The sequence below is a fragment of the Hyla sarda genome, chromosome 12, assembly GCF_029499605.1.
Source record: "Hyla sarda isolate aHylSar1 chromosome 12, aHylSar1.hap1, whole genome shotgun sequence".
In the NCBI taxonomy this organism is placed as follows: domain Eukaryota; kingdom Metazoa; phylum Chordata; class Amphibia; order Anura; family Hylidae; genus Hyla; species Hyla sarda.
In genome coordinates this window covers 61,411,021-61,437,048 of record NC_079200.1, presented here as the reverse complement: position 1 = coordinate 61,437,048, position 26,028 = coordinate 61,411,021, and the positions used below count along the sequence as shown (strand labels likewise).

General features: G+C 41.6%; 1 protein-coding gene across 1 annotated transcript in view; it reads left to right on the top strand.

Moving 5' to 3' along the window:
• The window catches only part of GATA5 (GATA binding protein 5), an 83,058-nt gene extending 57,256 nt beyond the window's left edge, over positions 1 to 25,802 (top strand). Inside the window, exons 3-7 of the mRNA XM_056548555.1 lie at positions 4,743 to 4,912; positions 19,743 to 19,868; positions 19,980 to 20,061; positions 20,795 to 20,916; positions 25,104 to 25,802. Of these exons, the coding sequence (XP_056404530.1) occupies positions 4,743 to 4,912; positions 19,743 to 19,868; positions 19,980 to 20,061; positions 20,795 to 20,916; positions 25,104 to 25,253 (650 nt within the window). The 3' untranslated portion in view covers positions 25,254 to 25,802. The remainder of the gene's footprint in view (positions 1 to 4,742; positions 4,913 to 19,742; positions 19,869 to 19,979; positions 20,062 to 20,794; positions 20,917 to 25,103) is intronic.
• Positions 25,803 to 26,028: the final 226 nt, after the last annotated feature.

Below are 26,028 nucleotides of genomic sequence, written 5' to 3'. Positions count from 1 at the left end.
AACATTAAGCGGAGTGCAGCTGAAATGTGCCAAAAATGTAAATGTGCCAGGAACAGCGGAGGCCAGATCAGAAAACAATGCCACTTATTAAACGTTTCACCCCGCGCAGCGATGTCACTTGTGCTTTATAAACTTACAGCGCAAAACAAAGTGACCTCAACTCCAACAGATCCAAGCATCCAGTTGCATTCCCATGTCACACAATGATCCATCATCGCTGTGAACTCTAATGGTTTATGTAACAGTGTTCTGCCATTGAACATATAACATTCATTTTCCACCACCGGCCAATTTTGTGGAATATTCCCTGGGGCGGTTACTTGGGTCCCTGAGTATTTCTCAGTCCCTAAATGTCCAATAATATTTCAGTGGAAATTTTACAATTATTTTTTTGTGCCAGAATTATTTATGATTTGGTTAAAACTGCAGCAAAAATGCAGCCGATAACTTATAGCTAAGGGATATGTGTGCTGTATAAAAGAAGGGTTAGAAAATCTATGTCATATACTATCTACTGTATCTATATCTCATACCTATCTATCTGTCTGTCTATCTACTATCTATCTATCATCTATCTATGTCATATGTATTTTTGTCATAGGTGTCAATCTCATATCTATCTATCTATCTATCTCATATCTATCTATCTCATATCTATCTCATATCTATCTATCTCATATCTATCTCATATCTATCTATTTATTATCTATCTATCTATTATCTATCTATCTATCTATCTATCTCATATCTATCTCATATCTATCTATCTATCTATCTATCTATCTCTCTCATATCTATCTATCTCATATCTATCTATCTATCTATCTCATATCTATCCTATTATCTATCTATCTATCTCTCTCATATCTATCTATCGCATATCTATCTCATATCTATCTATCTATCTCATATCTATCTATCTCATATCTATCTATCTATCTATCTATTTATCTATCTCATATCTATCAAACTATCTATCTCATATCTATCTATTTCATATATATCTATCTCATATCTATCTATTATCTATCTATCTCATATCTATCTATCTATCTATCTCATATCTATCTATCTTTCTCTCTATCTCATATCTACCTATCTATCTCATATCTATCTATCTTTCTCTCTATCTCATATCTCTCTCTCTCTCTCTCTCTCTCTCTCATATCTATCTATTTATCTATCTCATATCTATCTATCTTTCTCTCTTTCTCATATCTATCTATCTATCTATCTATCTATCTATCTATCTATCTCTCTCATATCTATTTATTTATCTATCTGACTATCTATCTATCTCATATCTATCTATTTCATATCTATGTATCTCATATCTATCTATCTATCTAGAGATGAGTGAACTTACAGTAAATTCGATTCGTCACGAACTTTTCGTCTCGGCAGTTGTTGACTTATCCTGCATAAATTAGTTCAGCTTTCCGCTGCTCCGGTGGGCTGGAAAAGGTGGATACAGTCCTAGGAAAGAGTCTCCTAGGACTGTATCCACCTTTTCCAGACCACGGGAGCACCTGAAAGCTGAACTCATTTATGAAGGATAAGCCATCAACTGCCGAGCCGAGAAGTTCGTGACGAATCAAATTTACTGTAAATTCGCTCATCTCTATATCGATAAATCAATCTATCTCATGTCTATCTATCTATCTATCTAGAATTCACATAAAAAGCAGCACATCCACCAGGGAATTAAGGAAAAATTGTAATAGGAGGCTTGGTTAAAGGCTCCAACTTAAATAGCAACAGAGAAGACCGCAGCACACAAAAGTGTCTTAGTGCAAAAAAAGTGACTTTTATTCCATCTTAGCAAGCAAAAAGAGTGAAGCAAAAAGAGTGAAGCAAAAAGAGTGAAGCAAAAAGAGTGAAGCAAAAAGAGTGCAACGTTTCGGTAATCTCACACCACCATCTTCAGGCATAGTGCAATGAACAAACACTGGCTCATAAATAGCCACAACTGACATCATCAATTCATGTTACATCCAATCAGTGTTAGGCTAAGTTTCCACTTGGTCTTTTTTCTGGCAGTTTTTGGATAGCTGCCACTGCAGTTTTTGAGCCAAAGTCAGAAGTGGATCCATAATGGAGGAGAAGTGTTAATCCTTCCTTTATATGTCCTATTCCTTTTGCGTCCACTTCTGGCATTGGCAGTGGTTGTATTCCAAAAACTACCAGGAAAAAACAAATGGAAACTTAGCCTTAAGATACAGATACATCAAATTTACATAAAAGTGCATAATGAATTCATAAATGTCATATAAACATCATTTACCATTAGTGAAAATTCATAAAGTGTTAATAAATACAGATAGTGTAAATAAATGTCAAATTTCTAATAATATTTCATTATTCCTAAAAAAAAACACCATGGATAATGTGGATAAAGTGACAGCGCTGATTAAAACCATAAATTAGGGAGCATGAATTTGCACTAATGGTAAATGATGTTCATATGAAATTTATGAATTAATTATGCGCATGCACTTTCATGTAAATTTGATGTATCTGTATCTTAACACTGATTGGATGTAACATGAATTGATGATGTCAGTTGTGGCTATTTATGAGCCAGTGTTTGTTCATTGCACTATGCCTGAAGATGGTGGTGTGAGATTACCGAAACGTTGCATTTTTTTGCTTGCTAAGATGGAATAAAAGTCTTTTTTTGTACTAAGACACTTTTGTGTGTTGCGGTCTTCTCTGCTGCTATCTATCTATCTCATATCTATCTCATATCTATCTATCTATCTATCTATCTATCTATCTCTCTCATATCTATCTCATATCTATCTATCTATCTCATATCTATCTATCTCATATCTATTTATCTATCTATCTATCTATCTATCTATCTATCTCATATCTATCTATCTATCTCCTATCTATCTATCTATCTATCTATCTCCTATCTATCTATCTATCTATCTATCCATCTATCTCATATCTATCTAACTATCTATCTATCCATCTATCTCATATCTATCTATCTATCTCATATCTGTATATCTCCTATCTATCTATCTATCTATCTATCTATCTATCTCATATCTATCTATCTCATATTTATCTATCTATCTATCTCAAATCTATCTATCTATCTATCAATCTATCTTTCTCATATCTATCTATCTATCTATCTATCTATCTATCTATCTATCTAGCAACAGGAGAATACAGCAGCACACTGCTAGCACAGAGATATAGATGAAACATGAGTATATAGATAAAACATGAGTATATAGATAGAGCATGAAAAGCTATACAGCTGTAGTGCAATTAATGAAAATATGAAACTATGAAATTATGAGGTACTTAGCTTGCAAATTTGGCGTCAAATAGCGTGGACCGTCATAATTTCATAGTTTCATACTTTCATTAATTGCACTACAGCTGTATAGCTTTTCATGTTCTATCTATATACTCATGTTTTATCTATATACTCATGTTTTATCTATATCTTTGTGCTAGCAGTGTGCTGCTGTATTCTGCTGTTGCTGTATATTTAGCCCAGCAGCCTGCACCTGTAGGCCAGGTTTTAACAATAGTTTGGAATCAATAGTGCTGGCCAACTTATTCTTTGTTTGTATCTATCTATCTATCTATCTATCTATCTATCCATCTATCTCATATTTATCTATCTATCTCATATCTATCTATCTATCCATCATGTCCAGATGAGATGACATTTACAGCGAATGTAACAAGTGTGAACTCAAACTACATTTTTACAGTTATGAGAATCGATAAAATGTTTGTGAAAAAAACAACAAAAAATGAACATTAGTTGTTAGTTGTGTAAATTCAGGGTCATTTTGGTTTCTTGTACAAGGTAATTGTGGTCACATGTAGCTGGTTGGATCTGAATGATAATTTGATTGTGCACTTTTAGACATTCACTTTTGTTTTCACCTCTGTATAAGGAAGATGAAGTGCGACAGAAATAACAATTATAAGGGATTTTTACCACTTGTAAGTTGCATATCGTCTATTTTCTGACATTGAATTAATATTTTTCTCCATCTTACCTAACATAGTTTGCTGTCATTGTAAGTATATGGCAAGTTACAATGGACATAGTATGGATGCATTGTAGGGTCTGCTGTATTACAGCCACAACCTGCGGCTTGGGTTAAAGGGGTACTCCGGTGGAAAACTTTTTTTTTTTTTTAATCAACTGGAGCCAGAAAGTTAAACAGATTTGTAAATTACTTCTATTAAAAAATCTTAATCCTTCCAGTACTTATTAGCTGCTGAATGCTACAGATGAAATTCTTTTCTATTTGGAACACAGAGCTCTCTGCTGAATCATGAGCACAGTGCTCTCTGCTGACATCTCTGTCCATTTTAGGAACTGTCCACAGTAGGAGAAAATCCCCATAGAAAACAAATGCTGCTCTGGACAGTTCCTAAAATGGACAGAGATGTCAGCAGAGAGCACTGTGCTCATGATGTCAGCAGACAGCTCTGTGTTCCAAAAAGAAAATAATTTCCTCTGTAGTATTCAGCAGCTAATAAATACTGGAAGGATTTAGATTTTTTAATAGAAGTAATTTACAAATCTGTTTAACTTTCTGGCTCCAGTTGATTTAAAAAAAAAAAAATATATATATATGTTTTCCACCGGAGTACCCCTTTAAGTGTCTTGGTTTGTGGATCCCATTATGTTCCCTATTTACACATAGAGACCATAATTCTTATTCAGCTCTTATAACTCACTTTCCTGTCCACAGAATACTTTGAAGACTTCCATGCCGAAGGAAGAGAATGCGTCAATTGTGGAGCAATGTCCACCCCTCTGTGGAGGCGAGATGGCACCGGACACTACCTGTGTAATGCCTGCGGATTGTATCATAAAATGAATGGCATCAACCGACCCCTTATCAAGCCACAGAAAAGACTGGTAAGAGACTTACCGTCCTATAAGCCATTTACTAAGGTTCTGTCATCTACCGCAGTGTTCCCAACCTGTAGCTTTCAAGCACTTGCAAAACTACAACTCCCATCATGGGTACGCCAATATGAGTAATGGCGTCAATAGAGATTGGTATATGTCTGGGGCCCTATAACAAATCTGCCTTATGTACATTTACTCTATAGAAGTAGAGTCTTCAACCTACAGCTCCCCAACTGTTACAATACTACCCAGCATTCACTCACAGTCTCACGTTATTGATTCCCTCCATCGGGGGGGTATTCATCATTGTAGGTGTAGGTGAAGCATTTTTTATTTATTTATTTATTTATTTATTTACACCTTTATTTTGTGTGCAGCTAATGTGTAGGAGCACCAGATTTACTAAATGGTGTCAGGGCATTAAAGGGGTTATCCAGGAAAAAAACTTTTTTTTATGTATCATTTGGCTCCAGAAAGTTAAACAGATTTGTAAATTACTTCTATTAAAAAAAATCTTAATCCTTTCAGTACTTATGAGCTTCTGAAGTTAAAGGGTACCTTTCATCAAAAAAACTTTTGATATATTATAGATTAATGTATGCAGAATAACTTTCCAATAGCATGTTATTAAAAAATATGCTTCGTTCTATTTAATTTTCCACTTTGAAAAATGACCACTAGGTGTCTCCCTACCAGTCCTTTTTCATAGATTTCAGACTCATGCAGGAGTCCTAAATCTCAAACTGCAGCCGGAACACAGACAAACCCACCACTGCTCACTGCCAGGGAGTTTGTCTGAGTCCCGGCTGCAGTCTGAGATTTAGGACTCCAGCATGAGTCTGAAATCTATAAAAAAAGGACTGGTAGGGAGACCTCTAGTGGTCATTTTTTCAAAGTGGAAAATGAAATAGAAAGAAGCATATTTTTTTTAATAACATGCTATTGGAAAGTTATTTTGATGAAAGTTTTTTTGATGAAAGGTACCCTTTAAGGTTGTTCTTTTCTGTCTAAATGCTCTCTGATGACACGTGGAAACGCCCAGTTTAGAAGAGGTTTGCTATGGGGATTTGCTTCTAAACTGGGCTGTTCCCGAGACAGGTGTCATCAGAGAGCACTTAGACAGAAAAGAACAACCTTAACTTCAGAAGCTCATAAGTACTGAAAGGATTAAGATTTTTTTTAATGGAAGTAATTTACAAATCTGTTTAACTTTCTGGAGCCAGTTGAGATATATATATATATATATATATATATATATAAGTTTTTTCCTGGATAACCCCTTTAATTCCCTCTCATGTCCTTATACTTATTTCTCTTGCAGTAACACTGCAGGAAGAATTATTTTTTCCTGGTCTCCATTTAAATAAATGGGCAGCCATAAGTTCTCTAGAGTGAAAACTCCTTTTGCAGGTAGGATTGCCACCTGGCTGGTATTTTACTGGCACAGCCGGTATTTTGGCCACCCTGCCAATATATTTATATAAAAAATACCGGCCATACAATGGCCTGTATTTATCCAACCAATCCTCCAACTCCCGGAATGTTCCACCATATAATATACCAGTGTTTCCCAACCAGAGCGCCTCCAGCTGTTGCAAAACTACAACTCCCAGCATGCCCGGACCGCCGCTGGCGGTCCGGACATGCTGGGGGTTGTAGTTTTACAACAGCTGGAGGCACCCCTGCTTGGATAACACTGACCTATACCATATACGACTATATAGTCTAACATGCTGGGAGTTGTTGTTTTCATTTGGGGCAGCTGCTAAGCCACAGGCTGTATTAGGGCATGCTGGGAGTTGTAGTTATTAATTAACTGCAACTCCCCAATTTTATAAAAAAAAAAAAAGTGATCAAAAAGTCATATCAAAACAAAAATGTTACTGTTAAAAAATGCAGATCAGGGCACAAAAAAATTTGCCCTCATACAGGCCATTATAAGGAGAAATAAAAAAGTTATAGGGGTCAGAACAGGATAAAATTTCCCCCGCATATGTGTATCCTGTGATGTCACGCATATATAATTATGCAAATTAGCATTGCCGGTATCTGTTTGCGAGAAAGGTGGCAACGCTATTTGCAGGCCATATTTTATTTATTCTAATAAGACATGTGTACGGTGTCCGTCCTCCGTCAGGTGAAACAGCGTCCCATCTCCTCCCTCGGGCCAATCTCCGTCAGGCGTCAGCCGCAGCTCCCTCCTCCCTCCTTTGCCATCCTAAAGTCTCTCATCTGAAACTCTGTCATCCCTCAGACGAAAAACGTTCCTGCCGTGTAGCAGAGCTGAGTCAGTGTTGACTCTCTTCTATTCGGGTTCTGCTGTACACGCTATTCAATGTCGGCTCTGCTATACTGACTCTGTAGCACATGTAGTGTCTGTAGTACACGTGCAAGTTTCACAGTTTCGACTCTCCTATACAGTGCTGTGCAGCGTCGGCTCAGCTATGCGGCAGGGAGTTGCGTCTGAGGGAGAATCGTCTGAGGCATGACGGAGTTTTGGATGAGGGAGTTTCGGATGAGGGAGGATGGAGTTGTGGCTGAAGGATGGCGGCGATTGGTGTAAGGGAGTAGGCGGGACGCCGTTTCACCTGACGGAGGACGGAGTTGTGACTGACGGTGATTGGTCCGAGGGAGGAGGCGGGACGCCGTTTCACCTGTTGGAGGACAGAGTTACAGCTGACGACTGACAATGTCCTAAAATGGACACCGTACATGTGAACAGGGGCAGTGGCATACTTAGAGATTCCTGTAGGGCAGGGACCTATAGCAGCAATAAATATAGGGGCCCTTTAAATTGGGAATCTGAACAGGGGCAAGCACAGAAGGTCCTATAAGGTAAGGTGTTAAACATTAGGGGGGAGATTTATCAAAATCTGTCCAGAGGAAAAGTTGCTGAGTTGCCCATAGCAACCAATCTGATCTCTTCTTTCATTGTGTTAAAAGGCCTCTGAAAATGAAAGAAGCGATCTGATTGGTTGCTATGGGCAACTCAGCAACTTTTCCTGTGGACAGGTTTTGATAAATCTCCCCATAGGGCCCTTCGAGGTGCTTGGCCACTGCACAAATCCTATTATTTCTATTCCATTTTCATAACCTTCAGTCTCTAGGGGCCCCATAGAAGCTGCACGATCTGCCTTAGTGGTGTGGAAACCTATGGGAACCTCCTGTTATCACGAAAAGCTTCTTTAATGCAGAATATGATAAGAAGCATAGATACAATGTGGGCGCCTAGATTTCTCTGCTCACCGTATCACGTATCTGTAATATAGCTGTTTGCATCTGCCCTGTGATTTAAATCCCATGGGCTGTACAGTAGAAAGAAGGTCCTGGTCAACAAAGCTGACAATCTAATATGATCGTTTATGCCGGATATTGCATCTGTCTTCATGGTTATATCTGCGAGCACATTAACGGTAGATCCTTTGGAGGTAACGTAACTCTGGCTGTGTTTGGTTGCTGTTCGCACCATCTTTAGCAGCTTTTACTCTTACATTCCAGATGGGGAAGCCGTCTGCCATAGACCTTTTATACTACAGTTGCTTTAGATTAACACCATGAAGTCAGATTTTCTGCGAGGTGCTAGATACGAGATCTCCATATAGCTTGATGTGTGAGGCTGAAGGGTTATTGGGGGCCCCGCTTAGGAGTATACTGCACTCTCTGAGAACAGTTAGTCCCCTTCTCTCCAGAGTATTACTGGCATTAATATCAGCACTGGAGAATCCATCACAAAATACCTGTGCGTAGAAAGATTTACACAGCCTAAACCTTTGTAAATCTGTTCATTTTATATAATTGCTTCATATGATATCACTTTAAAGGGGTACTCCGGTGGAAACCAATTTTTTTTTCCAAATCAACTAATGCCAGAAAGTAAAACAGATTTGTAAATTACTTCTATATAAAAATCTTAATCCTTCCTGTACTGATCAGCTGCTGTATGATCCACGAGAAGTTGTGTAGTTCTTTTCTGTCTGACCACAGTGCTCTCTGCTGACACCTCTGTCCATGGGGTACAAGCAACTCCTCATAGCAAACCTCTCTTGCTCTGGACAGTTCCTGACATGGACAGAGGTGTCAGAAGAGAGCACTGGGGTCAGACTGAAACTAACAACTCAACTTCTTCTGTAGTACACAGCAGCTGATAAGTACTGGAAGCATGAAGATTGTTTTAATAAAAGTAATTTACAAATCTGTTCAACTTTCTGGAACCAGTTGATTTGAAATTTTTTTTTTCCACCACAGTCATGATGTTAGAAGATACAGTGATCCCTCAACTTACAATGGCCTCAACATATGATAGTTTCAACATACAATGGTCTTTTCTGGACCATTGTAACTTGAAACCAGACTCAACATACAATGTACAGGCAGTTCAGATCTGTGAAACTTATCAGTGGCCGGAAGAACTGACCAATCAGAATGGGCATTTTACTGGTAAAACCCCTGTATTACTGAAGTGTATGCACTGACTGGTGTCTGGTAGCGCCCCCTACAGTACAGGGAGGTATTACATGTTCTGTACACTTTACCTGTACCAGGGTTAGCTGCTCCTTTGGACACCAGGTGAGGGCGACTCCATGTTACTTTTTTAGGACATTGTGTGTACTGTACAGGACCCCGAAGAAGATTCTGTCCTCAACATAGACAAGTGTTTCCCAAGCAGGGTGCCCCCAGCTGTTGCAAAACTACAACTCCCATCATGCCCGGATAGCCTTTGGCTGTCCGGGCATGCTGGTAGTTGTACTTTTACAACAGCTGGAGGCTCCCCGCTTGGGAAACACTGACATAGACAGTGATTTACAGCTCCCAGCAGATCTTTCTTACTTTTATATGTAAGGACTTGTTTTATCTATATTAGTTATCTACTTATTTTTCTTTAATTTTCACTTTTTCCTATTTTTGGATGACATTTTGGTGGCTTCAGAACCAATTACCAGGTTTCCATAGAGTTCTGGTCTCAACATACAATGGTTTCAACATACAATGGTCATCCTGGAACCAATTAATATTGTAACTTGAGGGACCACTGTACTCACCATACAGCCCAATTATTACAAAAGTGTCAGATGTGTCCACAAAAATCCAGTTATGCATAGAAATACTCCTTTCTGTGTATACAGATCCTTTGCAGACATATATATGGAATATTCCAAGATAACCTTTCTGCAGGATCTGATTGGTGGGAATCCAACCCTGGACCAATATGAGCCCCACCATTCACAAGATCCTGTGAATAGTTGATAAATTCTAATCTTGGGATAACCCCTGTAAGTTGTATGAAGATCATGTTCTCTATGTGCCCGATCTGCTGAATTTGTAAGGAGTACGTAGAATAGATATAACATATTAAAGGGGTACATGAGGCTGATGATAGGGGGGATGCATGAGAGATTGCGGGGGTCTCCAGCAGCGGGACCCCCGTGATCAGACATCTTAAGGCTGATGATAGGGGGGATGCATGAGAGATTGCGGGGGTCTCCAGCAGCAGGACCCCCGTGATCAGACATCTTAAAGGGGTACTCCGGTGAAAAACTTTTATTTATTTTTTTTTAAATCAACTGGTGCCAGAAAGTTAAACAGATTTGTAAATTACTTCTATTAAAAATTCTTAATCCTTCCTGTACTTATTAGCTGCTGAATACTACAGCGGAAATTCTTTTCTTTTTGAAACACAGAGCTCTCTGCTGATATCATGACCACAGTGCTCTCTGCTGACATCTCTGTCCATTTTAGGAACTGCCCAGAGTAAAAGGAAATCCCCATAGCAAACATATGCTGTTCTGGACAGTTCCTAAAATGGACAGAGATGTCAGTAGAGAGCACTGTGCCCGTGATCTCAGCAGACAGCTCTGTGTTTCAAAAAGAAAAGAATTTCCTCTGTAGTATTCAACAGCTAATAAGTACAGGAAGGATTAAGATTTTTTAATAGAAGTCATTTACAAATCTGTTTAACTTTCTGGCACCAGTTGATTAAAAAAAAAAGTTTTTCACCGGAGTACCCCTTTAACCCCTATCCTTTGGATATGGGATAAGATGTCTTAGGGACGGAATACCCCTTTAAAGGAAAAATGATTAGTTTAGATTCGTTTTGATGGTAGGGAAGTAATGATAAGTGCAAGTGATTAGACAGCTGATGCCTCCAGCACATTGTGGGTTAAGCAGTACTAATTTTCTTATATTACGGTCCCAACACTAAGGCTGGGTTCACACTGTGGAATTTTTGGGCAGAATTTCTGCTGGAGATTGAGCCGGCGGCACTAGGATCACGCAGACTACATTGCCGTTCCCATAGATGGTAATGCATTTCTGAGCAGATCTCCCAAAAGACCCCCCCAGAAATGCATTGCAGTCTATGGGGGCAGCAATGCAGTCTGCTCGGTTCTAGCGCCGCCAGCTCGATCTCTGGCAGAAATTCTGCCCAGAAGTTCTGCAGTGTGAACCCAGCCTGAAGTGCAGTGTAATACAGGGTAAGAGGAAATGGAGCATGTACTACATCAGTGAACGTCGCTGTTTCCTCAGTGTACACAGTGTAAACATAAAGAGGCTTTAATAAAAGGGTAATATATGTGTCTTTTGTGATATGGAAAGTATTGCATAGTGCAGGTGATTAATACATAGCGGGTTTATTTACCTACAGGATGCAGTTTCCGCGGCTGCCTAGGCCCGGCCATTCACAGCTATTCATGTTTTACATTATCAATTGCTATTACATGAATAGGAAAGACCTTTGTACCTGGAGTTTTCTGCGGTGTATTACAATGACACCTTGTATTAAATAACATTGCCTGATGATATCTGGCTATGGGGGCTCTAAGACAGTGTTCCCCAACCTGCAGAACTTTAGCTGTTGCACAACTACAACTCCCAGCATTTCCCGAGAGCCTTCAGCTGTCTTAAATGACTGGAGGAGTATTCCTATTTTAGACATTTTTTAGTACATCCAAAGGAATCCAGTCAGCACCTGGACTCACTGCTTTAACCTGTGGCAAGTCTAGGGAATTAGGGAATCACAAAGGGGCCCACCATATCCTCTATTATCAGACGCTTAGTCCATATCCATAGATTAAGTGTCTACAGTGGTAGAATCCCTTTAAAGGGGTTCTCCGGTGCTTAAACATCTTATCCCCTATCCAAAGGATAGGGGATAAGATGCCTGATCGCGGGAGTCCCGCAGCTGGAGACCCCAGTGATCATGCACGACGCACCCCGTTTGTAATCTGCCCCACAATGCAAGCCGACGGGGGGGGGGGGGCGTGATAGCTATCACGCCCCCTCCCGTAGGCTTGCATTGAGGGGTGGAGCGTGATGTCACACGGGGGCGGAGGCGTGACGTCACACGCCGCCCGCCCTTCGGTCGACCATAATCAGACCCGGAGCGAACACGCTTTGGGCACTGATTACAAACGGGGTGCGGCGTGCATGATCACTGGGGTCTCCAACTGCGGGACTCCCGCGATCAGGCATCTTATCCCCTATCCTTTGGATAGGGGATAAGATGTTTAAGCACCGGAGTACCCCTTTAATGACCATTTCACCTTTTTATCTTCACTTCCAAGAATCATAAAGTTCTTTTTTTTTATATTAACATAGTCATATGAGGGCTTGTTTTTCCCAAGACTAGTTGTATTTTTAGTGGCACCATTTTGTGGTTCATATCATGAATTTTTTATTTTTTATTGGCATCCGTCCTGCATTATAAATAATAAATAACATAATAAATATAACTATTCACATTTAACACAATTGCAGCCATACCAAATTTATGTTTTTTGTTTTTGTTTTGCACAATGAAAACACTTTATAAAAAAACCCAAAAAACAGCCATTTGCTTTTGTATCGCTGCGTTCAAAGTCCCATATTGTTTTCATTTTTTATTAAAATAAATATAGGAGGGCTTATTTTTGCAGATCAATATGTCGTTTTTGATCTCATTTTATTATTCTTTTTTTGGGGGGGGGGGGAGATGGATGAACAAAAAAGCTGTAATTCTTTTAGGTGTTTCTTATGCTTTTTTCAATACTCACCATTCAGAATAAATATTGTGATCATTTTATAGTTTGGGTTGTAAGAAAAGGTAAATTGGTGGCCACTAAAGTGTTAATATTGCAGCATTGTATATTTGGTTTACCATCCAACATCATCTGCTAATAGTTTGTTCCAAGCATCTACTATTTCTGATGCAATAAACTAATATTTTACATTAATGTTTTATTTACAACTAGATTTGTGTATGATCTTCCCCCTATCCAGCGTACTAGAACCTTCCGATAATGAATTATCCACACACTGGTTACTTACAGCCAAAACATATGAAACCCAGCTCCACACGTTGTACAATGTATCCACGGTAGCCGTACTGCTCCCTATAGCTGTATCCATCCATCTTACTTTTCTCTTAGTAATAAAGCTGTTTGGGCTTTGGCCCCCATTTCCCATCTTTTATATCGATGACATCTGAGATCTCCATATAGGAAATTATTTTCTACTTTGGAAATATTTTTGGCAAACGAACCTATTAATGTCAATCAGTTCCAAGCAGGGGAAAACACACTAAGGTTAGATCTTCCCATTATCCTTGGGTGACTGATGGTCCTATACCGTTCATGGAGACCAATGACCTTTCAGCTACTTTGTAACGGGGAGAGAACAGATTGGAGGGTCATTCACATAGGGTTCGTATATGTTCAGCTATGTCTTCAGTACACAATTCATTTATGGTAATTATGTTTAGGATTCTGGGGTCCGGCTGTCTGATTCTGAAGGAGACATTTCACTATGTGGAGATTTTGGGAGGCATTTATCATTATAGGTGTAAATGAAGCATTTTTCTACGCCTTTTTTGTGTGTGCTGGTGATGTGTAGGAGCACCAAATTTATTTAATGGTCGCAGAGCATTTATAAATTTGGTGCAGGTCACATTTTCTGAAATTTTACTGTTCACATACACCGAAACGCTAAGCTAAGTCTGAGCTGGTGTAGTTTAGAGACTTTTCAGTGGCTTTGCGCTTTTTTCTTGTGCCTTTTCACAAAAAGGCGCAGTTCATAACATAGTAACATAGTTCATAAGGTTGAAAAAAGACCAGAGTCCATCAAGTTCAACCTATATCCCTAATGAGTCCCTACTGAGTTGATCCAGAGGAAGGAAAAAAATCCTCATCTTAGAGGTAAAAGTTCCTTCCCGACTCCAAATATGGCATCAGAATAAATCCCTGGATCAACGTTCTGTCCCCATAAATCTAGAATCCATAACCAGCAATGTTATTACCCCAAAAATGCATCCAGACCGCTTTTGAATTCTTTTACAGAGTTAACCATGACCACCTCCTCCGGGAGAGAATTCCACAGTCTCACTGCTCTTACAGTAAAGAACCCCCATCTGTGTTGGTGTAGAAACTTTCTTTCCTCTAAATGAAGAGGATGCCCCCTTGTTATAGATATAATCATGGGTACAAATAGATCATGGGAGAGATCTCTGTACTGTCCCCTGATATATTTATACATAGTTATTAGGTCTCCCCTAAGCCTTCTTTTTTCTAAACTAAATAACCATAATTCTGATAATCTTTCTGTGTAGTGTAGTCCTCCCATTCCCCGTATAAAACCCTTCCATATCATGTGCATTGCCATAATCAGTGGATTGCAAAATCAGCAGAAATTAGTAAACCAATAGGCACAAAAAAGGTACAATTAAACCCTGCTTGTGCCTTTATTGCGCCTTTTCTAGAAACAAAAACTGTCTAAAGACAATGATAAATGTCGGCCATTGTACATTCTTCATGTTGCGGAGGAACTACTCTGTGCCATAGATACTGCTAGTCCAAAGGGTAGTTGGTTAGATAGAAGAAAAAAGGCACTTATTTACAGAAGAAGAAAGTCTGTTGCACCCATCAGTTTTAGGATCAGCCAACGGTCTTATGTGTACGAAAGATCAGACTTGTTGAATTTCAATGCCCAATCCTTTTGTTCCCAAGGGAGATAAGCTGCTGCTAGAGTTTAATTCACCTCCCCTATAGAAAATACATGCATGCTTGTCCAAACTAAAGGCCCTTTTACATGGCCAGATTATCAGGCAAATAAGCCAGTAAAAAGGCCAACGATCAGGCGACAAGTCAGAAAACAATAATTTGCGCAGCCAATAAAATCAACACTATTGGCCACACATCAGCCTGTGTACATGGGATGTGTGGCCAACAATGATGAAATTGAAGAGCCTGACTTAACCCTTCCGGGTTGGCCCTTCTAAAAGGGCTTAGAGAAAACATACGTAAAGAGTGTTTGGAGGAGTAGCTGTTGGCCATGAGCTATTGAAGGTGTATGGGCAACTTTATGGGCTGTAGTTTACAGAGCCCATCAGACGGTTTGAGCATCTTACAGAAATTAGCCATCGACCGCACATTCCTTATTACACGGGGAGATATAAGGTCAAAGGCCAATCATTGTTTAGCGGGTCAAAATGATCCAATCGGCTGACAAACGAGCTTTAATCTGTGTAGAAAACTGACAATAAGTCCTTGATTTTCCTGCAGCGCCACCACAGGGAGAATTATACAGTTCCCATTAATATCAATGTGTTGTTTGTGTAACGCAGGACAGGACAGGTCCTCCAGAGAGTGAGAGAGACACTCTTTGTAGAGAGATGAAAATCCTGAACAGAGATCAACACAAATATGTTTGTTTTAAACAGATCATAAAAATTGCATTTTTTCCATACAAACATATATAATTGTCCCCAAAAGCCAAAGATAAAACAGTAAACAGCAAAAAGCCTCCTCCATTTGATGTAACATTGGGCCGTTCACTTCTATATAAATAAACGCACAGTTCAAAGTTTGAGACGAGGTTCTTCCAGACAAGGTCAGAACGTTGCCAGGGAAATGTGACCAGGCCCTTTCGCTTAAAGTAAACTAAGAGGAAATTAGGAGTAAAATATCGTTCTTCTCCTGTCCTTGACAAGCCCCTGGGCCTTGCAATCGTCCATCACTAGCGCCCAAGATTTAGGATTTAGGGAGGAACATTTTCAGAGACAATATTTTTGGAAGCAGCTAATGGAGACTCTGCCTTTCTCTGCCTGTCTCCAGCTCTGGAGCTGCCAACAAATGATGACTTAACCCTTTGTAGGCCTGGGAAGTATTGCAGACCTTTCAAGATAAAGAAAAGAAATAAACATTATTACTTATCCATTATCTAGCCAAAGAGCTGCGCACATGTTTCGCCATGACTGGAGTTTCTAACATACCAAGGGGGATATTAAGATTACCTGTGGATGTCGTAAGCACCTACAGCTGTGATGCCTAATTTTTTTTTTAATATAAGGGAACCCCTGAGAAAATCTTTGACTACCCAATCCCCAGTATAAAGCTGACATCTGTATCTTCTGGGGAAGCCTTAACCAGAAACCAGCTTAACAAGAACCGGCCTACGGTATGTTCCCTTCTTTGTGCACCAGGTTACTTACTGTTAATAATGCAATGGAAATTTCCTTATGACATGTCTGTAAACAATATCTATAATACACCTTAGCTGCTGCAGAACCTCAGAGCACACATCTCAACTGCTTCAAAACATCATAATACGCACCTCAGCTGCAGTAGAATACTATAATACACACTTCAGCTGCTGCATAATACTATAATACACACTTCAGCTGCTGCATAATACTATAATACACACTTCAGCTGCTCCATAATACTATAATACACACTTCAGCTGCTGCATAATACTATAATACACACTTCAGCTGCTGCATAATACTATAATACACACTTCAGCTGCTCCATAATACTATAATACACACTTCAGCTGCTGCATAATACTATAATACACACTTCAGCTGTTGCACAATACTATAATACACACTTCAGCTGCTGCATAATACTATAATACACACTTCAGCTGCTGCATAATACTATAATACACACTTCAGCTGCTGCATACTATAATACACACTTCAGCTGCTGCATAATACTATAATACACACTTCAGCTGCTGCATAATACTATAATACACACTTCAGCTGCTGCATAATTCTATAATACACACCTCAGCTGCTGCATAATACTATAATACACACTTCAGCTGCTGCATAATACTATAATACACACTTCAGATGCTGCATAATACTATAATACACACTTCAGCTGCTGCATAATACTATAATACACACTTCAGCTGCTGCATAATACTATAATACACACTTCAGCTGCTGCATAATACTATAATACACACTTCAGCTGCTCCATAATACTATAATACACAGTTCAGCTGCTGCATAATACTATAATACACACTTCAGCTGTTGCACAATACTATAATACACACTTCAGCTGCTGCATAATACTATAATACACACTTCAGCTGCTGCATAATACTATAATACACACTTCAGCTGCTGCATAATACTATAATACACACTTCAGCTGCTGCATAATTCTATAATACACACCTCAGCTGCTGCATAATACTATAATACACACTTCAGATGCTGCATAATACTATAATACACACTTCAGCTGCTGCATAATACTATAATACACACCTCAGCTGCTGCATAATACTATAATACACACCTCAGCTGCTGCATAATACTATAATACACACCTCAGCTGCTGCAGAATATTATGATACACATCTCGGCTTCTGTACAACAGCACCATATACATGTCAACTGCTGCAGAACCTCATAAAACACACCTCAGCTGCTGCAGAAGCTCATGGTACACACTTCAGCTGTTGCAGAACCTTAAGCTATATAATAATATACCTCCATGGATAAGAGATATCAATAATATCCAATATTATCATGGAGTCAGGAAGGATTTTTTCTTTCTAAGATGAGGTATAATGGTTGTACCTGTTTTTTTTTTTTTTTCTTTTTTGGCTTCCTCTAGTACAACACTACAGGTTAATAGGCTAACCTGGATGGACATATGTCTGTTTTTTTGCAGCCTTGCGAACTGGGTTACTATGTTACTATCACCCTAGATGACTAGCAATACTAAGTATTAACCACTAAGCCTCTCTAAACCTCAGGGTTATAGCAAGAATACAATCACTAAACCCTAAACCATCTTATGCAATAATGAATGAGAGGGACATATAGAAATTTGGCATAGTGAGTATAATCTGGAGTGAGGGGAAAGAGGAGAATGTTGTCTTGGCACCAATGGATTTAGAAACCCCTTAAAGGGGTACTCCGGTGCTCAGCGTTTGGAACAAACCCCCCGCCTACTCCTGACATCATGCCCCGCCCCCTCAATGCAAGTCTATGGGAGGGGGCGTGGCGGCTGTCACGCCCCCTCCCATAGACTTGCATTGAGGGGGCAGGGCGTGATATCATGAGGGGGTGGTGCTATGACTTCACGAGCTCCCGGTGCCGGCTCCAGCATTCGGAACAGTTTGTTCCAAACGCTGAGCAGCGGAGTGCCCCTTTAAGAATCATTTGCTGCTCCTGCACCTCCTCCATTAACATGCATTCTATTTCATAGAAAGGTTGGATGACAAGTAGACCATTGTGTCCCTGTATGGCAGATATCACAAAACTATCTAGTAGTCCAAACAGACATTAGATTTGGAATCTGCCAACCAATATTTAATGTCTAGGGTGAGATATAAACTCATTTGATCTTACTGTAATTTGTCATAAGGTCTTGTTATTTCCCCTCCCCAAGGTAAATATCATTTTGTTCCCTAGTCTTATGTGTTACTCTCTTTTCTTTTGCATTTGGCAAAAGGAACAAAGATCTCATATAACTTACTAGCATCGCCCCATTGTTTAGGGTTACAGCGTTTCTGAGTGTTGCCATAGCAAAATCACATAGAAAAATTAGGTGCTAGAGCGTTACAGGACTGGGATTTTTCTTTCTCTTTTTTTATCCTTCCCACCATCATTTTTTCCAGTTTCTCATAATGAAACGAAATCTTCTGATAGACAAGTACATTAAGTTCTAATGGTTTACTTCTTTGTGATCTCTGATAAAGCCAAAAACAATCTTCTTTCACTTGGTCTTACTGAACATTGTGTGCGTACTAGAGAAAAGCCAACATGCCGCAGTCTTATGGAGCATTATAGTACGAAAAGTCTTCTACCTTTCACACTGTCTGTAGCCAAGGAGTATTTTTTTTTTTACCATAAAGAGTGCTTAATAGTGCCACCTCATTTTCTGATCCAGAAATGTTCCTGAATGAAGTTGTCACGTCCCTTCTTCCATCCCTCTCGGTAAGACTAGGTTCACACTACGTTTATCACATATAGGGACCGGATCTGGCTGGGAGATGGGAAAACCGGGGGGCGCTACCGTATCCCAGCCAGACCCAGCCTGCATCTCCTTCATTTGAATGAGCCGGCCGGAGTCAGATAGGTTTTAGGTCCGGTCAGAAAACCGGATACGGGGCAAAAAATGAGCCGACCGGAGTCACTATCTGACTCCGGTCGGCTCATTCTAATTAATGAGATGCGGGCTGGGTCCGACTGTGGTACGAAAGCACCCAATTTTCACCCCCCCCCCCCCAGATCTGGGGACCGTATGCTCAAAATGTAGTGTGAACCCAGCATTACTCAAAGAAAAAATTTGAAAAAAGAGAATTTAAAATCTGTGTGCCACCTTGGAATACAGGAGATAAGTGGAATAGCAATGAGTAGTATAGCTATATCTGCTCAATTAGCCAATAAAAGTATCAGCACTACTCCTCTTATCTCCTGTATTTCTATGGCTAACACGATACCAACTCTCATCTTTTATCATCTTGGAATATCATTCTAGCTACTGAAAGACAACTAACAAACCAGTAGAGTACCTAAGTGACCTTTTTGTGACAACACAACTTTCTTTTTCAGTCCTCCTCCAGACGTGCTGGACTTTGCTGTACAAATTGCCACACAACCACTACAACCTTGTGGAGGCGGAATTCAGAGGGAGAACCCGTGTGTAATGCATGTGGACTATACATGAAGCTGCACGGGGTGAGTATAAGAACACGACTGTTTTAAATATTATGTTTAGTAGTTAAACTATTATCAAGAAAATTAAAATAAGAGTATAAGTAGGATTTCATGTGTTCTGTCCCTGTCTAGGTTCCTCGTCCATTAGCCATGAAGAAAGAAAGTATTCAGACTCGAAAGAGGAAACCCAAAAATGTTAAAGGGAAAACAACAGGTAAGAGAAGACTGAATAACTTTTAGATAGAGAATAATTCCATGGATGCACTAAATATGTCCTTAATAGATATAGGCATACCCTTTAAAGCTATAGGCATGTCCCTGGTATATACAAGCATTTCCTCCTAAGATATAGGCATGTCCTTGATAGATGCACATTCTGTAAAGATAGAATAGCTATTGCCTCATCATTACCTGTACAGCCGTGTTCTTTGCAGACATAGGGCTCGTTCATGCTGTTGTGCTTCGGTACACGGAGCTCCGTCGGTCTGTTTGTCAGAATTACAGAAGTGGAGGGAAAAAAAAGTACATGTCCTATTTTTTTCTTCACTTAACTCTGGAAAATACCGGATCCCAGATGGACCTCATACAAGTCAATGGGATCCGTCTGGATCCAGTGGTGTCAGTTGTGATCCGAGCTGTCTTTGGTCCTGTTGGCGCAAGAAAAGATAAAAGAACCCAATGGACCCAAAGCATAGGGGCAGTGTAAACCTAGCATTATGCATTTTCTCTGCAAACAAAGGCATTTATTGATATAGACATGTCTATGTATATATAGGCACGTCCTCCATTAATAAAGGCAAGAGAGCTCACTATCTAAAATATGTGGCCAGTAGCACTGAAAAAGTGATAGCTTCTTTAAACTGTAGTATCCTTTCAAATTAAATTTTTATGAAAACAGTGTTTTGCTTTTGCATAAAATGGTTATATCATTGTGACATCTTTTCCAGGGGCGAACACTTCAGCTAACAACTCTCCATCATCAGTTACAACAGACACCACTCCGGTATTAAAAACAGAACCAACACTATCTGCACAATACCCGGGACAGTCAATAGGACCTGGCTCTCAGGTAAGAGATACTGAAAGGGAATCATTAGCATTGTACATTTTATATACAATAAGCTTTAAAGTGTACCTGTGTTTAGCAAAAACCTTTCATATAATGTAGAAAATAAAATTATATGTATATGTGCAATATATTTGATTAAAAATGTGTATATTTTTGTCCCTTCAGCTATTGCATGGGTGTCTCTGTGAGGCGTCCAAATACAGGAAGTGTGGGTGGACAAGCAGGACTCTGTACACTGAGGACAAGCAGGGATCTGTACACTGAGGATAAGCAGGGTTCTGTACACTGAGGACAAGCAGGGCTCTGTACACTGAGGACAAGAAGGGCTCTGTACACTGAGGACAAGCAGGGCTCTGTACACTGAGGACAAGCAGGGCTCTGTACAGTGAGGACAAGCAGGGCTCTGTACACTGAGGACAAGCAGGTCTCTGTACACTGAGGACAAGCAGGGCTCTATACACTGAGGACAAGCAGGGCTCTGTACACTGAGGACAAGCAGGGCTCTGTACAGTGAGGAAAGGCAGGGCTCTGCACAGTGAGGACAAGCAGGGCTCTGGACACTGAGGACAAGCAGGGCTCTGGACACTGAGGATAAGCAGTGCTCTGTACACTGAGGACAAGCAGGTCTCTGTACACTGAGGACAAGCAGGGCTCTGTACACTGAGGACAAGCAGGGCTCTGCACAGTGAGGACAAGCAGGGCTCTGTACACTGAAGACAAGCAGGGCTCTGTACACTGAGGACAAGTAGGGCTCTGTACACTGAGGACAAGCAGGGCTCTGTACACTGAGGACAGGCAGGGCTCTGTAAACAGAGGACAAGCAGGTCTCTGTACACTGAGGACAAGCAGGGCTCTGTACACTGAGGATAAGCAGGGTTCTGTACACTGAGGACAAGCAGGGCTCTGTACACTGAGGACAAGCAGGGCTCTGTACACTGAGGACAAGCAGGGCTCTGTACAGTGAGGACAAGCAGGGCTCTGTACACTGAGGACAAGCAGGTCTCTGTACACTGAGGACAAGCAGGGCTCTGTACACTGAGGACAAGCAGGGCTCTGTACAGTGAGGAAAGGCAGGGCTCTGCACAGTGAGGACAAGCAGGGCTCTGGACACTGAGGACAAGCAGGGCTCTGGACACTGAGGATAAGCAGTGCTCTGTACACTGAGGACAAGCAGGTCTCTGTACACTGAGGACAAGCAGGGCTCTGTACACTGAGGACAAGCAGGGCTCTGCACAGTGAGGACAAGCAGGGCTCTGTACACTGAGGACAAGCAGGGCTCTGCACAGTGAGGACAAGCAGGGCTCTGTACACTGAAGACAAGCAGGGCTCTGTACACTGAGGACAAGTAGGGCTCTGTACACTGAGGACAAGCAGGGCTCTGTACACTGAGGACAGGCAGGGCTCTGTAAACAGAGGACAAGCAGGTCTCTGTACACTGAGGACAAGCAGGGCTCTGTACACTGATGATAAGCAGGGTTCTGTACACTGAGGACAAGCAGGGCTCTGTACACTGAGGACAAGCAGGGCTCTGTACACTGAGGACAAGCAGGGCTCTGTACAGTGAGGACAAGCAGGGCTCTGTACACTGAGGACAAGCAGGTCTCTGTACACTGAGGACAAGCAGGGCTCTGTACACTGAGGACAAGCAGGGCTCTGTACAGTGAGGAAAGGCAGGGCTCTGCACAGTGAGGACAAGCAGGGCTCTGGACACTGAGGACAAGCAGGGCTCTGGACACTGAGGATAAGCAGTGCTCTGTACACTGAGGACAAGCAGGTCTCTGTACACTGAGGACAAGCAGGGCTCTGTACACTGAGGACAAGCAGGGCTCTGCACAGTGAGAACAAGCAGGGCTCTGTACACTGAAGACAAGCAGGGCTCTGTACGCTGAGGACAAGTAGGGCTCTGTACACTGAGGACAAGCAGGGCTCTGTACACTGAGGACAGGCAGGGCTCTGTAAACAGAGGACAAGCAGGGCTCTGTGCACTGAGGACAAGCAGGGCTCTGTACACGGAGGACAAGCAAGGCTCTGTACACTGAGGACAAGCAGGGCTATGTACACTGAGGACAAACAGGGCTCTGTACACTAAGGACAAGGAGGGCTCTGTACACTGAGGACAAGCAGGGCTCTGTACACTGAGGACAAGCAGGGCTCTGAACACTGAGGACAAGCAGGGCTCTGTACACTGAGGACAAGCAGGGCTCTGTACACTAAGGACAAGCAGGGCTCTGTACACTGAGGAGAAGCAGGGCTCTGTACACTGAGGACAAGCAGGGCTATGTACACTGAGGACAAACAGGGCTCTGTACACTAAGGACAAGGAGGGCTCTGTACACTGAGGACAAGCAGGGCTCTGTACACTGAGGACAAGGAGGGCTCTGAACACTGAGGACAAGCAGGGCTCTGTACACTGAGGACAAGCAGGGCTCTGTACACTAAGGACAAGCAGGGCTCTGTACACTGAGGACAAGCAGGGCTCTGTGCACTGAGCACAATCAGGGCTCTGTACACTGAGCACAATCAGGGCTCTGTGCACTGAGGACAAACAGGTCTCTGTACACTGAGGACAAGCAGGGCTCTGTAAACTGAGGACAAGCAGGGCTCTGTACACTGAGGACAAGCAGGGCTCTGTGCACTAAGGACAAGCAGGGCTCTGTACACTGAGGACAAGCAGGGCTCTGTACACTGAGCACAATCAGGGCTCTGTACACTGAGCACAATCAGGGCTCTGTGCACTGAGGACAAACAGGTCTCTGTACACTGAGGACAAGCAGGGCTCTGTACACTGAGGACAAGCAGGGCTCTGTACACTGAGGACAAGCAGGGCTCTGTGCACTGAGGACAAGCAGGGGTCTGTACACTGAGGACAAGCAGGGCTCTGTGCACTGAGCACAATCAGGGCTCTGTACACTGAGCACAATCAGGGCTCTGTGCACTGAGGACAAACAGGTCTCTGTACACTGAGGACAAGCAGGGCTCTGTAAACTGAGGACAAGCAGGGCTCTGTACACTGAGGACAAGCAGGGCTCTGTGCACTAAGGACAAGCAGGGCTCTGTACACTGAGGACAAGCAGGGCTCTGTACACTGAGCACAATCAGGGCTCTGTACACTGAGCACAATCAGGGCTCTGTGCACTGAGGACAAACAGGTCTCTGTGCACTGAGGACAAGCAGGGCTCTGTACACTGAGGACAAGCAGGGCTCTGTACACTGAGGACAAGCAGGGCTCTGTGCACTGAGGACAAGCAGGGGTCTGTACACTGAGGACAAGCAGGGCTCTGTGCACTGAGGACAAGCAGGGCTCTGTGCACTGCGGACAAGCAGGGCTCTGTACACTGAGGACAAGCAGGGCTCTGTACACTGAGGACAAGCAGAGCTCTGTGCACTGAGGACAAGCAGGGCTCTGTGCACTGAGGACAAGCAGGGCTCTGTACACTGAGGACAAGCAGGGCTCTGGACACTGAGGACAAGCAGGGGTCTGTACACTGAGAACAAGCAGGGGTCTGTACACTGAGGACAAGCAGGGGTCTGTACACTGAGAACAAGCAGGGGTCTGTACACTGAGGACAAGTAGGGCTCTTTACACTGAGGACAAGCAGGGCTCTGTACACTGAGGACAAGTATGGGCTCTTTACACTGAGAACAAGCAGGACTCTGTACACTGCGAACAAGTAGGGCTCTTTACACTGAGGACAAGCAGGTCTCTGTACACTGAGGACAAGCAGGGCTCTGTACACTGAAGACAAGCAGGGCTTTGTGCACTGAGGACAAGCAGGGCTCTTGTCCTGCCCACACTTCCTGTATTCGGTGTCCTTACAGAGACACACAGCCAAAAGCTGCATGGACAGAATTTTTTTCACCCACAAATATACACATTTTTTTAACCAATGTATATTACAAATATACATATAATGGTATCATGTACATTATATAAAAAGTTTTTTTGAAATGACAGATACACTTTAATGTAAAACACACATTAGAGAATAAGGTAGAAATAACATATATTGCTAACCAAAGAATCAGTAGTCTACTAAGAAGATAACCCGGCATCTGTAAGAGGGAACTTATCGAGCATCTTACACACCGTTGGAAGGCAGATAGGTTTTCTGACTACTTGTTGGACTGTGGGTCTTCTTTCAGTATGGAAATCATTAGTCTCATGTATTGTTTTGTTTTATTTATAGGGTCATAGCCAAGCCGACGAAATAGTAGCCGGGTCTTATGAGCTAAAATATATTTCAGATGAATATCACTTTAGTCCAACACTGAATGCACAGTCGGGACTTGGCGTTCCTCTTCATCAGGACTCATGTTGTGCATTGCCTCGTGCCTAAAATTCGGAACTTTCCTGGAACACTCACTTTGAGACTGATGTCTCTGCTTACTCTAATGTGCAAAGGGGAGGCTTCTCTTCACATTGCTCAAGAGACAAAGAAAAAGACTGGCACTTTTTGTAGTCAGAGACTATGAGCATGAACTTGGTGTTCTTAAGATTCTTCACCTCAGAAGAAGATGACCCCCCGTCCTTAAGGAGGTTGTTGCATCCTGCATGAGATCCAAAAGGTGGTGGGACAGAGTCCAGATGACAATCGTGGGCTACTAACTTGATTTGCATTCTTTGCAAAGCCTTGAAATGGAATCAGGGCTACAAGGGGATTTGCTTCTTAACCATAATCCTTGATGCCTTCGATAATCAAAAGAAACTCCGACCTTCAGCCTTGAGATGTACTGGAGACTACTAAATGCAAAGCATGACCAACCCGGATGATAAACACCATAAAAAAATACTCAAAAGCATTTCACTTTGAAACAAAGACTATTGAAAAATTGACAAATATTGATTCCTTCCTTTCTATTCCCTTAAAGGTAACCTGTCACTAGTTTTATGCTACCCGAAACACAAGCAGCATGAAATTCTGGCAGGTTTTCTTATTACAATGATATATTATTTACTCTGTACAGGGCTTTGAATGATCAGGTAGGTCCCTTGGAGCTTGATTCATGTATTTCCCCCTATTTGTGTATAGGGAGAAATCTTTCAATCTGGTCCAGAGGACCAGTCAGAACCCAATTAGCTGGAGACCCTGGAGAGCTGTTCAGAGTCAATCT